At 53.8% G+C, this 15,013-nt stretch overlaps 1 protein-coding gene across 3 annotated transcripts in view; it reads left to right on the top strand.

Annotated features, from left to right (window-relative positions):
- Nucleotides 1–14,608, top strand: part of CPT1C (carnitine palmitoyltransferase 1C) — a 15,919-nt gene extending 1,311 nt beyond the window's left edge. For 2 of the 3 annotated variants that reach the window (XM_025048291.1, XM_006905018.3), the window contains 17 exons: nt 1,893–2,032; nt 3,270–3,441; nt 3,653–3,754; nt 3,840–3,977; nt 7,990–8,067; nt 8,309–8,416; nt 8,506–8,590; nt 8,915–9,110; nt 9,233–9,415; nt 9,917–10,022; nt 11,184–11,300; nt 11,782–11,946; nt 12,191–12,325; nt 12,960–13,112; nt 13,687–13,800; nt 13,939–14,031; nt 14,293–14,608. In XM_025048291.1, coding sequence (XP_024904059.1) covers nt 2,001–2,032; nt 3,270–3,441; nt 3,653–3,754; nt 3,840–3,977; nt 7,990–8,067; nt 8,309–8,416; nt 8,506–8,590; nt 8,915–9,110; nt 9,233–9,415; nt 9,917–10,022; nt 11,184–11,300; nt 11,782–11,946; nt 12,191–12,325; nt 12,960–13,112; nt 13,687–13,800; nt 13,939–14,031; nt 14,293–14,475 — 2,160 coding nt within the window. In that variant the 5' untranslated portion in view covers nt 1,893–2,000 and the 3' untranslated portion in view covers nt 14,476–14,608. The remainder of the gene's footprint in view (nt 1–1,892; nt 2,033–3,269; nt 3,442–3,652; nt 3,755–3,839; nt 3,978–7,989; nt 8,068–8,308; nt 8,417–8,505; nt 8,591–8,914; nt 9,111–9,232; nt 9,416–9,916; nt 10,023–11,183; nt 11,301–11,781; nt 11,947–12,190; nt 12,326–12,959; nt 13,113–13,686; nt 13,801–13,938; nt 14,032–14,292) is intronic. The other variant, XM_015592651.2, reaches the window with a different exon arrangement.
- Nucleotides 14,609–15,013: the final 405 nt, after the last annotated feature.

Below are 15,013 nucleotides of genomic sequence, written 5' to 3'. Positions count from 1 at the left end.
CAAACGCAACTTCTACCCCAATTTCTAGAACTCAAAGTCCCTTTCCCACGATGCACCTCTTATCTTTCCCTCTCATCTCCAGGCTCTAAACTAGATACTCCCCTTTCCAGAACCCCAAGGCCCGATGAAGATCTGGGGTAGCCCACACCCCAGTCCTGAAGGCCCTTCGGTTCTAAGTTGAAAACCTCCAGTGTCTGTATCCCTCACTTCTCCATCACTGTAAACCCTGCCTCCCCGTCTCTGGAACAGCCCAACCCCAGCTCCTTGCCCTGGCTGGAGAACACCCATGCAGCTATAGAACCGATTCCTCCCCTGCCCCAGAGGGCCTGGTTCTACATCCTGAGTCTCCCCGCTGGTCACAATCTCTGTCTGTGAACACAGGTTTTGAGCACCTGTGGACTCAGCCAGGACCGAGTTTGAATCCTGGCTCTGCCACTTAGGAGTTGTGTAGCCTTGGGCGAGTACTCCTCTCTGAGCCTCAGTTTCCCCACATGTAAAACAAGGGGCAAACATGGCCCCTTCCTCACAGGACAGTCACGAGGATTAAGTGAATCTCACCTGTAAGCACGGAGCGAAGCGCGTGTCCCATGGCAAGTGCAGACCATTATCTTTTGATAATACCGTTTTTGATGCATTCAGCAAATTATCTGTGGAGCATTTGTTCAGGGCCTGGCACTGTTTGGGGCACTGGGGACACGGCAGGGAGCAAGGACAGGATCCTGAGCTCACAGAGCTCTCCATATAGTTGGAGAGAAGAAAAATAAGCATATATATGTGTATATGTACGTGTGTGTGTGTATACTTAAACTAAGATATAATTACATACAGAAAAATGCACAGATTTTTTAGGTGTACAGTGAATTTTCACAATACCTTTATAACCAACTCCCCATCAAGACAGCATTAGCACTATTCTAGAAAGTTCCTTCAAGACCCTTTCCAGTTAGCGATCTCACTGCAAAGGCAGCCACTGTCCTAATGCCTTTGCTTCTAGATGGATTTTGACTGGAATTGCATTGTTGAATATTTTGACTGTCACCCCTGCATAAGAGTCAAGACCTTAAAAGAGTTAAAACCCTTTTAAGAATAGAAGGTCCCCTATGGTTAATGGCCCCCACCAGCCCTCACATTAGTATTAAATGACAATCACAATAATGATCATTCTTTCCTATCATATAGCCACCTCTCTCCCTGACAGTCACTTGGAACTCTCATGTCTGATCTCGGAAGCTAAGCAGTGTCGGCCCTGGTTGAGTAGTTGGATGGGAGACCACCTAGGAAGACCAGGTGCTGTAGGTGTAAAAAATCCTTGCAATCTGTGAGGTCATCCAAAGGTTGCCTCGCCTAAAATAAATAAATAAATACATACATAAAGACTCATTGATTGACAAACAAAAAGCAAATCGGATAATGTCACCTTATTTAACATTCTTCTAATAATAATAATAATAATAACAACAACAACAACGTGTTAGTTATCTTGGTCAGCCTCCTCTAGGAATCTGGTTAGTAACCCAGCATTTTCATTCATTCCTCCTTCATTTCATGGCCAGGTAGTCCCAGAAGGCCTACCAAGCTCCAGACCCTGCTGCATCTGGGGAATCATTTTGCCTTCAGGGTCCAGCTTGAGAGCGACCTCCGCCAGGAAGCCCTCTCTGACTCCCATGGGCTGAGCAACCTGCCATCACAGGGCTCCTGTGCCTTGTCCCACCGCCACTAGCACTCATTCTGGACTGACCTCCCTGAGCACACGACCTAGATCAATCTGTTCCCTGCTGGGTCTTGAGTACCCAGCTCAGGGCACAGGACACACTTGGTGCTCAATCGATATCTAAGAATGGTGCTTAGAGGATGGGATAACTGATTGAGTGGATGCCATTTCTTCCCCGCAGAATGACTTTCTCACTGGTGTGTTCCCTGCCAGCCCCCTCAGCTGGCTCTTCCTCTTCAGTGCAATCCAGCTCGCCTGGTTTCTTCAGCTGGATCCTTCCCTAGGGCTGATGGAAAAGATCAAAGAGTTGCTGCCAGACTGGTGAGCTCCCCGCTTTGGCCCAGTAACCTCCCTACTCCCTTTCCCTCCACCTAGAAAGCTTCTCTATCAGCGTGGTGTGCCTGCTAAAGAAAAGTAACCTCTGAGACTTTGGGACAGATTAATAAAGGTACAACATCAGTAAGAAGGAGGTGATTGCCTCTCTTCTCTCTGCACATTTTCCATCCTGGCTGCTTCTTGCTAAGGGGGATGGCGACACACTAGAAAATGTCCAGATGTGGTTATATATACTAACGAAAGCATGAACTCTGCTTGTCTACAGTTGTGCACTCTTAGGCAAGAGACTTCACCATTCTTAGGGTCAGAGTGTTCATCTGTAAAATAGGGATAAAAATAATTGCTTCTTAGGGTGGTTGGAAGGATTAAACCAAATTAAGCCTGTGGAATATTCGGTACGGTGCCAGGGGGTTATTAAGTGGGACTGGTTGTACTATCATAGTTCACCTTTGAGAAAGGTTTGGCCACCAGATACCCACGAAGTGGCAGGTTCTAACGCTTCGATTAGTCCTGCTGGAGAAGGCAGATTTTGTGCAGACAGCCCCAAAAGGCAGGTCACGGATCAGAGGTCAAAATTTCCAGGAAGACTAGATTTACTCAGTCTACAGAGGGGACGTGACTCGCCCCACGTCCTCCAGGTGGGATTTGCTCCCATGTCTGATTGCAACTTTGCAGACATGTTGATTTACTGAAGCTTTAGACCAGTTTCCTGAACTTGAGTTTGTATTAGAACCGCCTGGAAGGCTTGTTAAAACACCAATTGCTGGGCCCAAGAGATTCCATCTTAGTAGGCCTGGTTGGAGGGAGAGGCCAAGAATTTGCATTTCTGGCAAACTCCCTGGTGGTGCTGGTGCTGCTGGTCCAAGGGCCACACTTTGAGAACCATTGCCTTAAAGTATAATTTGAAATCTGGGCGGAAAAAGTATCCCTTCAACAGAAATATCACCTATTAGGCATCTAGCGATTTCCAAGGGGAAGTGATTTTAGAAGCTGGGTGTCCCCACAGTCCTGGGGGTGGGGAGATTTCCTAGAGAGTATCACGCCCACTTTACAAATGAGGAAATTTGGCTTCTCTGACTCTACAAGTCTACAAGATAAGCCCCCAACAGCCAAAAGACCCGAGTCAGAGAATATTATTTAGGGCCGGGGCTAGGCGGGGATGAAGGAGAGGGGGGTTCTGAAGCCAGGAGACCCAGGCCCATCCTCTCTTCCTCTCTCCCAGGGGAGGACAACACCACAGGCTTCGGGGGATCCTGGCCGCTGCGCTGTTTGCTTCGTGTCTATGGGGAGCCCTGATCTTCACACTTCACGTGGCTCTGAGGCTGCTCCTGTCCTACCACGGCTGGCTCCTCGAACCCCACGGGGCCATGTCCTCGCCCACCAAGACCTGGCTGGTATGTGGGGGGCAGAGCCCGGCTCAGGCTTCTAGGGGCTCGCTTCTCTGTCCCCCCTCTCTCTGGGGCTCCATCCCGCCCGCCCGGGGTCTCCATCCTCCTCTCCATAGGTCTCTGTCCCCGTCTCTCTGTGGGTTGCCACACACACCCCAACCGGGTCGCTGGCCCCAGTGAAGGGTTTAATGATCCACTAACCCTCGCTTCCCACCAGGCCCTGGTCCGCATCTTTTCCGGCCGCCACCCGATGCTATTTAGTTATCAGCGCTCGCTGCCGCGCCAGCCTGTGCCCTCGGTGCAGGACACCGTGCGCAAGGTGGGCCTGGTACCCGGGGGCGGGGACAGGCAGGCGGGGGCGGGCGAGGGGCGTGACCTACCCTCATTTCCGCCTCGCCCTTCAGTACTTGGAGTCTGTCCGTCCTGTCCTCTCCGACGAGGACTTCGACTGGACGGCGGCCCTAGCGCAGGAATTCCTGAGGCTGCAGGCGTCGCTGCTGCAGTGGCATCTGCGGCTCAAGTCCTGGTGGGCGTCCAATTACGTGAGTCCCCCCCATCCCGAAGGCAAAGGTTCTGAGCCCGCCCTCCCGCGAGTTCCACGCCCCGCCCCACGCCCCGCCCACAACCGCCAGGCCCTGCGGCGATTGGAGCCCCGAGACGGGCGAACATTCTGAGCCCCGCCCCCTACTCAATATTCTGAGCCCCGCCCCCACGCTCCACTAATTTAAACGCAAGCCAGGATGTTCTGATATTCCGAGCTCCCCTCTATTCGCCGATATGCTGAACCCCGTCTATCAGGTGCCAACATTTTGAGCCCCGCACTCTATGCTCAGATATTCTAAGACTGACTCTCCAATAATCTAAATTCTGCCTGCAGGACCCGCCCACACCTAAAGCTCCGCCCCCAACCCTTCAGTATTTGAACCTGAATTTCAGGACCCACCTAACAATGTCGGCCCCTCCCCGGGACGGCCAACATTCTTAAGACCCACCCCCAGAATAGTTATATGTAGTTTTCCTCCTCTCTCTGCTCAAGAATACATTTTCCTCAATGGGCCTCTTTTCTGAGTCCAGGTGCTAGATTATTTTACTCCGAGTTGAATTCCTTGGAAAAACGAGGCATAGAGCAAGTCGGTGATTCTCCCAAATCGAGGCTTACGAGTCTCCCACCCTGTAGGACTAAGCCATGAACAGCCGCTAGGCGGCGTGTGGAGGTGCAGGTGGAGGTGGCCATGGCCAGGCGGATGAGGCAGTGTGTGTCTGGAGTGTGGTCAGAGGAGGCTGCAGCTGGATAAGGGGATCAGGGCTCCAGGAGGAGAAGGTATTGGGGCTGAGTCGTGAGGGTTGGAGAGAATTTGACCCTGTCAGATTGGTAGGAACGAACAGCCTGAGCCAAGGTGAAGGAGTAGAAAAGTTGTTAGGTGCGGGCTGGGAGCAAGGAGGCTTTACTCTGGCTGGAACAAGGGCATTCAAGGGTGGTAGGGAGAGGCCTGACCTCTGGCTGAGAACCCTGGACTTTGTCTTGGAGGTGCTAGGAAGCCAGGGGAGGTTTCTGGGCAGGGGAGAGGCAGAGCCAGCTGTGGGAGAAAGACTAGAAGGGAGACATTGGAGCCTGGGAGGCTGGAGAGGAGGCTGGAGTCAGGGTCCGGGCGAGAGGACAAGGCCTGAGAGGTGGCTGTGGGACAGAGGGACTGAGGCAGCAAGCATCAGGGGGCAGGAGGGCAGGACTCCCCCTTAGATAGGGAGAAGGGGAGCGGCTTTGGAGTCATGACACTGAGCTCCGTGGAGGCAGGTCCGACTGGCCTGGGGGACCAGGGGAGACACCCTGGAGACTTGGGTGAGGGCTCAGGAAAGAGACTCAGATTGTGACTGCAAACTGGGACCCTCAGCTCTAGAAGGAAATTGAAACATTAGACTTGGATGAGAATATCGGAGGCGAGAATATAGAATGAAAAGGGAAGAGGGTCTGGGACAGAGCCCCAAGGGGTAGCAGCACGGAGGGGTCAGTCGGGCAAGCTTGATGGCCAGCACCGAGTCAGGTCTGGAGAGGCAGAATGGAAGCCAGGCCTTAGTTTTTACATTTTTTTTTTTTTTCTTCATGCTCTTGGACCAGATTCTGCAGTAATAAAAAAAAAAAAATTAAGTAGGCTCGCTTCTCTGTCGACACACAGACACACACACACACACACACACGCGCACACACACACACACACGCACACACACACACACACACACCCTGATGTATTATACCGCTAAGGCATGCCAAATAGAACATACATCATTATCTTATGTGCAACGAAGGAAAAAAAAACACAAGGCCAACTAAACACACTGCTTTCTCATCACGCAGACTTTGTATATATAGATCGGTCCTCATTATTCACGATTTCGTATTTGCAAATTCACCTACACTGCTGAAATTTATTTGTAACCCCCACATCAGTACTGTGGCACTATCATGGGCGCCCGTGGGCATGCGCAGAGCGGAGAAAAATTGGAGTTGCCCAGTGCGCACGTTCCCAGCTGAGGCCGAATAAGGCAACGCCCTGCTTCCTTGCTGCAGCTCTCGTCCTGCAAACACAGGTCCTTTTTGTGATCTACTTAGTTTCACATTGTTTGCATTTTTTTTTATGTTTTTCGTTGGTGATTTTGCTGTTGAAAAGGTCCCTCCAGTGTAGCGCTGAAGTGCTGGCTAGCATTCCTAAGACGTAAGTTGTGAGTTGCCTTACGGAGAAAACGCACGTGTTAGAGGAAATTCTTCAGGCGTGAGTTGTTGGCCGTGACTTCAATATGAAAGAAGCAATGATATGTATTAAACAAGGTGTCTTTAATCAGAAACACACATAACACCAGTTTATGTACTGATCGGTTGACGAAACGTGGTAACCGGAGGCTTGCAGGAACCTAACCCTCTATTTCCCCAGGAACAATGGTTCAGTATTCAATAATTCAGTGTTCCTGGCGACTTTACAGAACGTAACTACCATGAGGAACGAGAATCAACGGTATACGGAAAGAACGCACCTAGACGTACATTTGTATCAAATATCACTCCTGAGCAAACTTAAAAAAAGAAGCTGTAGATATAATGGGCCAAGGCACCTCAAAGACTTTCACATTCAGAATCTGATTCTTCTCACTTGCTTTTTGATCAGACTTGTTCATATCTTCTCACTTTGCCCACAGCTTCATTTTCTGTCTTGTCAAAACCCTTGTGATGTAGCACTTCCCGAAAGATCCTATAACAGAAGCCATTGGTTTCGGAGGGGTACAGCGGCTGTTAGGAAAACCAGCCTAATTTAGACTTTGGTTTGGATATCTTCCAACCAGGTCCGATTCATCCCCACCTCCCCCCAACCCTCACCCTCTGGATCCTGGTGGTTATAAACTTGCTCTATTACTGTCTCCAGGATTTTCTTTTTAAAATAGTTATTCGTTACACATATAACGTTACAGTATTATACATATGGTAAAAAAAGCCCAGATATTAAGTGTACAGCTTGATGAAATTTTATGTATGCATGTAACCATATAATCACTGCATAGATCGAGGTATAGAACTTTTCTAGCATTTTCTGGAATCTTCTGGATTTTTCCAGAAGGTGTTATACATTCCCAGAGAATGACGACTGCGTCCCGCCTAGTCTGAGTGTAAGGTATTAAGTACATTCGCCATGTCATGCAACCATCCCTGCTATCTATTTCCAGAGCTTTCTCACCATCCCAAACGGAAACTCTGCCCATTATGCCACACGTCCCCATCCCACTTAGCCCCTGTTCTACTTCCTGTCTCTGTATTTGCCTGTTTTCAATTTTTCGTGTAAGTAGACTGCGTCCCGCCTAGTCTGAGTGTAAGGTATTAAGTACATTCGCCATGTCATGCAACCATCCCTGCTATCTATTTCCAGAGCTTTCTCACCATCCCAAACGGAAACTCTGCCCATTATGCCACACGTCCCCATCCCACTTAGCCCCTGTTCTACTTCCTGTCTCTGTATTTGCCTGTTTTCAATTTTTCATGTGAGTCATACGTTATTTATCCTTTTGTGTCTGACTCGTTTCACTTTGCATAATGTTTTCGGGGCTCATCCATGTTACAGCCCATATAAGAACTTCATTCCTTTTTATATTAACATTCCATTGTATGGATAGACCACACTGGGTTGTCTGTTTCGCCTTCTGATGGACATTTGGGTCTTGGTAGTATTTTTTTAAATCTCGGATAGAATTGAAAAACATATCTTATTGCACACCCGAGCTTTTTCACTTGGCAGCATACCTTGGTACTCACTCTGTCAGTAATATAGAAGTACCTTGTTTTTTTAACTGCTGTGTAATATTCTATAGCATGAGTGTAGTACGGTTTAGCTCAATGATCCCCCATTGATGGATTTCTAGGTTATTGCTAGTTACTAACCACGATGGCCTCCTTCACTGAGCTCCACCCTCCCTGTCTGACATAGCAAAGTCTTAGGGGTCCCGACCCTCCCACTCCCCCACCCATTCACCTTGGCCCAGCCCCCCCAATCTTGTGTCTTTCTGCCACACTTACAGGTCAGTGACTGGTGGGAAGAATTTGTGTACCTGCGCTCCCGGAATTCACTGATGGTGAACAGCAACTATTACATGATGGTGAGAAGGGGCGAAAGCGGGGCTACGAGATGGGGAGGGGGTTGGGTTGGTGATTCCCAGGTCTAGAATTGGGAAGTCTGGGTAGAATGTGGGGTGTAGGGTCAGTGACCCGAATCACAGTCTGGAATTCATCGTCCCACCCTCTGCTGGGGTCAGTACCTGTGTTTGGTGTCACAACGGGGGCAAACCTGACCCCAGGCGTTTTGCTGGCCCCTTGCCGGGCTCCCCCCGCCCCTGCCAGGACTTTCTGTACGTGACACCCACGCCGGTGCAGGCCGCTCGTGCGGGAAACGCCGTCCACGCTCTCCTCCTCTACCGCCACCGCCTGGACCGCCAGGAGATCCTGCCGGTAAGGGGGCCACCCGGCGGCCTGGGGACAGAGGCCGTGGAGCCACGCGGGTCCCGGGGAGTAGTTCGCTAGCCCATGGTCTCCTGCAGACTTTGCTGATGGGAATGCGGCCCTTATGCTCTGCACAGTATGAGAAGATATTCAACACCACCCGCATTCCTGGGGTCCAGAAAGGTGAGACCTCTTTCTCTGCCTCGCCGACGGGTGGCACAGTGTAGGGGCTAAGAGCGTGTTCTCTGGAGCCAGCGCACCTGGGTTCGAATCCCAGCTCCATCGCTCCCTGGCTGTGTGACCTCGGGCAAATTATCGCCCTCTCTGAGCCTCAGTTTCCCCATCTTTAAGACGAGATAATAAAGGCGCGTAGGGTGGTGAAGATTTAATGAGTGCTAAACACAGTGCAAGCCACGTAGGAAGTGCCTAATAAGTGGTGGCTATTCTTATTCTTGTAATATTTCCGACCTCTCTTCCCCGCCACGTTTCTGCCCACGCCACCCCTAGACTACATCCGCCACCTCGGTGACAGCCGACACGTGGCCGTCTTCCACCGCGGCCGATTCTTCCGCGTGGGGACCCACTCTCAAAGCGGCCTGCTTCCTCCGCGGGCCCTGGAGCAGCAGTTCCAACGAATCCTGGATGACCCCTCCCCCGCCTGCCCGCACGAGGAGCATCTGGCGGCCCTGACCGCCGCGCCCAGGTGAGGGTGGGAGGTCAGGGGAACCCGGAGGCCCAGCCAATGTCTCCAAGTTGCAGAAGGGCAGGGTTAGGGGCCCCGTGGAGGCTGGGCAGAGTGGTGGGCTCAGGTACGTCCCTCAACAGGGACCTGTGGGCCCAGGTGCGGAGGTCGCTGAAGACCCAGGCGGAGGATGCTCTGGAGGCCGTGGAGGGAGCTGCTTTTTTTGTATCGCTGGATTCGGAACCCCAGGGACTCACGAGGGAGGACCCCGCGGCTTCCTTAGATGCCTACGCCCATGCCCTGCTGGCGGGCAGGGGCCATGACCGGTGAGTCAGCCCAGGGAGTGGGACTCGACCCTAACCCGCAAACAGAGCCCAGTATCCAGACCCAAGACGGGACCCCCTAGACAAGCCGACCCTGGACCCCAGGCGTGGGCATCTCCAGATTCGGGGCCTGGAGCCCTGGGGACCTCTCATCCAGATAAAGCTAAGTCCAGTCCCCCAGCTCTGGGACCCCCAGACAACTTCCCAGGTGCCTAGCAGGCATCACTCTGATTTCCGAGGCACCTGGGAGAGTCTCCCGAACCTCCCAGCACCCCATAAGCCTTGACCCTCTCCCCACACATTCTCCCAACAACCTCCAGACGCGTCTCAGAGGCCATCCAGCACCACCTGCCGGAGACCCCACCCTCTTAGAGATCCCCACACCAGCCCCGATTCCCAGAAAAATATCCCCACCCTGAAACCCCCACAAGTCCAGCAGAGGGCACCCCAAGTTCCCTCCTGGCCCCTACTTTTTGGTGACCACTTTGAACCCTCCCCGCACAGCTGGTTTGACAAATCCTTCACCCTCATCGTCTTCTCCAATGGGAAGCTGGGCCTCAGCGTGGAGCACTCCTGGGCCGACTGCCCCATCTCAGGACATATGTGGGAGGTAGGGCAGCCAGCCCGCCCCCTATCCTGGGGACCGCCACCCCCATCTCCAAAGACCTTGGGGTCAGAGGAAAAATGGAGGCTCAGAGAGAGGCAGAGACCGGACCCGGGCCACCCAGCAAAGGATGGGGTCTGGGATTATGACCTTCCTTTGACGAATGAGCGACTGGGGCTCAGAAAAGGGAGGTGCTTTGCCCAGAGTCACGGAGCCAGGAGTTGCACAGCGAGAATCTGAATCGGGAAGCTCCGAGACCAGAACGTGCGACTTTTCAACCACATTGCACTGAATCAAAACCATCTTCCAGCACTGGCCAGATGCGTGACCCTGGACAAGTTACCCGCCTCCTCTGAGCCTCAGTTTCCCCCTTCGTCAGGTGAAAGGGTTGGATAGTCTTTTGTCTTTAAGTCCGATCCAGTCCTGAGAACCTTCGTGTCGCCATTGTGTCTATTTTATTCGGTCCCTAAATCGTAGGGGGTGGTGCCTGCACCCCATCGGGTTTCTGGTCTAACGTGGTGCCGTGTGAGGGGTTGGATGGGGCTCACGCTGGGGATCGGGCATGTGTGAGGGGAAAGGGGGCCCTTCCAGACCCGGGGGACAGCCCCAGATCAGCAGCGACTCTTCTAGGCCTGTTTCTCGTTTGTAAAATGGAAATGATTTCTCTGATGACATTGGTAAATGAAACTCTCAATTCAGTTCAACCTCAGACCCTTCGGACAATTCATGTCAACGTATCTCTTCGTAGCGACTTTGCATGAAGAGATGTCACGTAGAGTAATAATATAAAGAGAAATGCAAGGCCGGAGGGTAGTAGGTACTCGATCAGGGCCAATTTAAAATATTTAACAACAATAAAAAGCAGTGCGTGGGCCCCCCTCAATCAGAGCCATGCTGAGGGGTGCCCCTGGGGAGGGCTGAGACAGCCATTGCTGGCTCTTTATCTACCTGTCGGAAATACGGGGTCAGTAAAGCACCAGTTGAGTATTAGTATCAATCCCGCTCTCGATGAACTTGAACCTGAGAACCTATCTGTGAACATCAGAGATTTCTGCTTCTCAGGGACTGCCCCCCACCCCCAGAAGGGACTGATAAAAGAGGTCCCTGGTTAGATGGCCCTTGGGCCACAGGGGAGAAGGGACTGTGACAGCCTCTGTTTGCACACAGTTCACTCTGGCCACAGAATGCTTTCAGCTGGGCTACTCGGCAGATGGCCACTGCAAGGGACATCCTGACCCCTCACTGCCCCGGCCCCAGCGGCTGCACTGGGACCTTCCAGACAAGGTGAGGCTGGGTTTCCAAGTCGCTCCTCCAAGTCCCCAAATTCTTGGCTTTAACCCTAAACTTAAGGCCACCCCCAACCTCAAGATCAACCCCATCCCCTACTCCATCCCTAACCCCAACCTCAACCTCAATCCAGTCCTACCTCAACTTGAGCCCCAACCCCATCCGTACCCCAAACTCATCTCTGTCCCACCTCCATCACCAGACCTATATTCAGTCCTGTCTCCGACACCAAACCCATCTGCAACCCCAGCCCTGACTCGTCCCAACCCCATCCCCAACCCCAAGTCCATCCCGACCTTCAAGGCCATGCCTTGCTCCTTTGACCTAACCCTTCAGCTCTGTTTCTTCCTTTGTCCCCATTTCCATGATCCACCCCAAGCCTAGCTCCATTCCCGTCTCCACTTCAGCCCTGTTCCCAGCTCTAACCCTCCCCCCATCTCTGTCCCCGGCCACTGTTCCCTCTGTCCTTCTCTGGCAGGTCCATCTGTCCATCTCTCTGGCCCTGAGGGGAGCCAAGACCTTATCTGGAGACATCGACTGCCACGTCTTCCCCTTCTCCCATTTTGGCAAGAGCTTCATCAAACGCTGCCGCCTCTCTTCGGACAGCTTCATCCAGATGGCCTTGCAGCTGGCCCACTTCCGGGTCAGTGGGGTTCCCCGACCCCGGCCCCCTTTTAGGACCTCGCATCCCTAGTCTCCCAAGACCTGCTTCGTCGGCCCCTTTCTTGACCCATCTCGGCCTTGCGGGCCCGCCATCTTGATTTCTCTCTCCCAGCCCCCCATTCCTGGGGCGAGGGGAGGAGACTGGGGGTCCAGCCAGAGGGCGGTCAAGTCTGTGAAGACTTCCTGAGCTCAGCCGACAGGCTCCTCTTCTCCTCGTCCCCCAGGACAGGGGTCAATTCTGCCTGACTTATGAGTCGACCATGACTCGTTTGTTCCTGGAAGGCCGGACGGAGACGGTGAGGTCTTGCACGAAGGAGGCCTGCAGCTTCGTGAAAGCCATGGAGGACAAAGGGAGGACGGTGGGTGTGGGCCCCGTTCGAGGCTTCAGACATCTGCACATCCTCCCCCATCCGTTTGGAGACATTTATGGAGCTCCTTGGGAGGGCCAGGCCCCATAATGGGCCTTGGGAACAGGGAGGAACTGAGCCTGGTCTCTGACCTCATGGAGCTCACCGATGTGGGGGGACAGAGATACTTCAGCATAGTGTGCAACGCGCTCCGTGGGGGGTCACACAGGGCACTGGGGGAGCCCCCTAGAGGGAGCCCCGGTTCCACAATGTAGCTCTTTGATTATTTAACCTCTGTGTGACCTGTGACTTCCATTGGCACCATTCCTCACGTTCCCTATACGAGCTCTCTGCTGGGAACACCCCAGGCACCGCTGTCCTCGTCCCCACCACCGCCTGTGCGGTTCACTGGAAGGCGTTTCAGGAGAGTCAGACGGACCTGGGAACCCATGATTCTGCCTTGCTGTGTGGCCCTGGGCAAGCGACGTCCCCTCTCTGAGCCAGAGTCGCCTCTGTAAAATAGAGTTGCTATCTCTGCCTTGCAGGGATGTTGCAAGCTGGGTTGAGGACAGGGGTGTGTGGCAGGCCCCAGCAGTAAGCCCATTTCCTGTTTTTCCATGACCTGTGACCTCCCCGGGGACCCCAGGACCCACAGTGCCTCGCCCTGCTCCGCTTGGCGGTGGATAAGCACCAGGCTCTGCTGAAGGCAGCGATGAGCGGACAGGGGGTCGACCGCCACCTCTTCGCACTCTACATCGTGTCCCAATTCCTTCACCTGCAGTCGCCCTTCCTGGACCAGGTTGGGGTTCAGGGAAAGGGTTAGAGCGGGAAACGAGCAACCATGGGAGAAGGAAGCCACTTGGGGGCAAGGAGGGTGATGTTGGAAAAGGAGTTAGTTATATGCAGACGAGAGAGTGAGGGTTTGGGGGGCAAGAGTGAAAGGGAGAGGGCGGGGAGGGAAAAGGCAGCGGGGAGGTTGGGGGCGTGGTCGCGGAAAGAAACGGGAGGGGCCGGTCAGAGTAGAAGAGAGGGGCGAGGTCTTGGAGAAGGAATGGGCGTGGCCAGAGAAGGGGCGTGGTCTGGGAGAAGAAAGGTTGCGGGCGGAAGGGGCGTGGTCACGGGAGACCGGTGAGGTGGGCGTGGTCAAATGGAGGAGGTGAGAAGGGCGGGTTCAGGGAGAAGAGCGGAGGGGCGTGGTCAAGGAGGGCGGGGCGGGGCCGAGCGGCGATGAAGCCAGATTTAGGGAAAATGGGCAGCCAGGGAAGGAAGTCAGAAAGGGCCAGGGTTGCGTGGGGTAGAGTTGAGCCAAGGGGGCGCGGACCTGCGAGTCTGTCTTTACTGCACAAGTGACCCGACCGTCTCCTGTCCCTCAGGTGCACTCGGAGCAGTGGCAGCTGGCCACCAGCCAGATCCCTGTTCAGCAGATCCACCTGTTTGACGTCCACAATTACCCCGACTATGTCTCCTCTGGTGGTGGATTCGGGCCTGTGAGTGGGACTCGGCCGGACCCCAGATCCCTGGACCATGGGCCCTGAGGGAGGAAGGGATTGGGTCTGCACTCCTGTGTGGTGGGGGGAGGAGAGGACCTGGGGCTCTTTCGTTCCCCTCACTCTGTCCCTTTCCAGGTTGACGACCATGGTTATGGCGTTTCTTACATCTTCATGGGGGATGACACGATCACCTTCCACATCTCCAGCAAAAAATCAAGCACGAAAACGGTGAGACAGACGTGAACACAAGCCCCGCCCCCTCCTTCCTCAGGCCCCAGGAGTCTGAATCCCCAGCACCCTCTAGCTCCCTCCTCTCCTACAGCCTGAGTCCAGACTCCCAACCCCCTCCTACCCCACAGTCCCAGAGTCCTGGTCCCCAGCCCCCTCCTCCCTCCGACCCAGGAGTCAGGGACCCCTGCCCTCTTGTTTCTCAGCCTGCAGAAACCTCTCTCTTCGCGTCCCCTGGACGTGACCCGTTTCTCCTTCCAGGATTCCCACCGGCTGGGGCAGCACATCGAGGATGCTCTGTTGGACATGGCCTCTCTGTTCCAGGAGGGGAAGCGTCTTAAACGAGGGTGCAGAGGGCTGGGGGAGGACTCGGGGTACAGGTGCGGATCTCCCCCTTGCCACTCTAGGGGCTCCAAGACGCCCACGACAACTACCAACTTTTGACCCCTTCCAGTGGGGAGCTGGTCTCCCCAGGAACTTGCAGGAGGGTCTCTACAGCTGGGCTGGTGCAGGGCAGAGGCAGCCCACTGGGGTTTGGAAATCCCACATCTGGTCCAATAAAGATGTGTGAGCTGGGCGTGTGGCATCACTGTGCTCTTGGGCGGGGCAGGGGCGGGGGTGGAGGCGAGGATCAGGGTGGAGGAAGAAGAAAGGTCCCATCCATCCCCAGGCCCGACCGTGAATTCCCAGTTACAATCACTTCAGCGACGACCCCGAACACCTGCCCAGTTTACTGTATTTCCACCTCCAGTCACATGAAACCCCACCATCCAAGGCCAATCCCAGTCAACCCCACAAGCTCTCATTAGCCCAGTTCTTGCAGCCCCAGCACCAACTGCCCACCCTCTGGAGGACACATGTCTTACCAGTACCTCCAGTGCACTTGCCACTTCTTATTCGTCACCCGATTAACGTGATATGATTGACAGAGTGAACTAACGTGCTGTTTTGAGGAATATTTGAGCCAGTACTGTGAGCCACG

Source organism: Pteropus alecto, unplaced genomic scaffold (assembly GCF_000325575.1).
Source record: "Pteropus alecto unplaced genomic scaffold, ASM32557v1 scaffold41, whole genome shotgun sequence".
NCBI lineage: Eukaryota > Metazoa > Chordata > Mammalia > Chiroptera > Pteropodidae > Pteropus > Pteropus alecto.
Note: the sequence above shows the minus strand (reverse complement) of the source record. Positions and strands in the feature narration are given on the sequence as shown.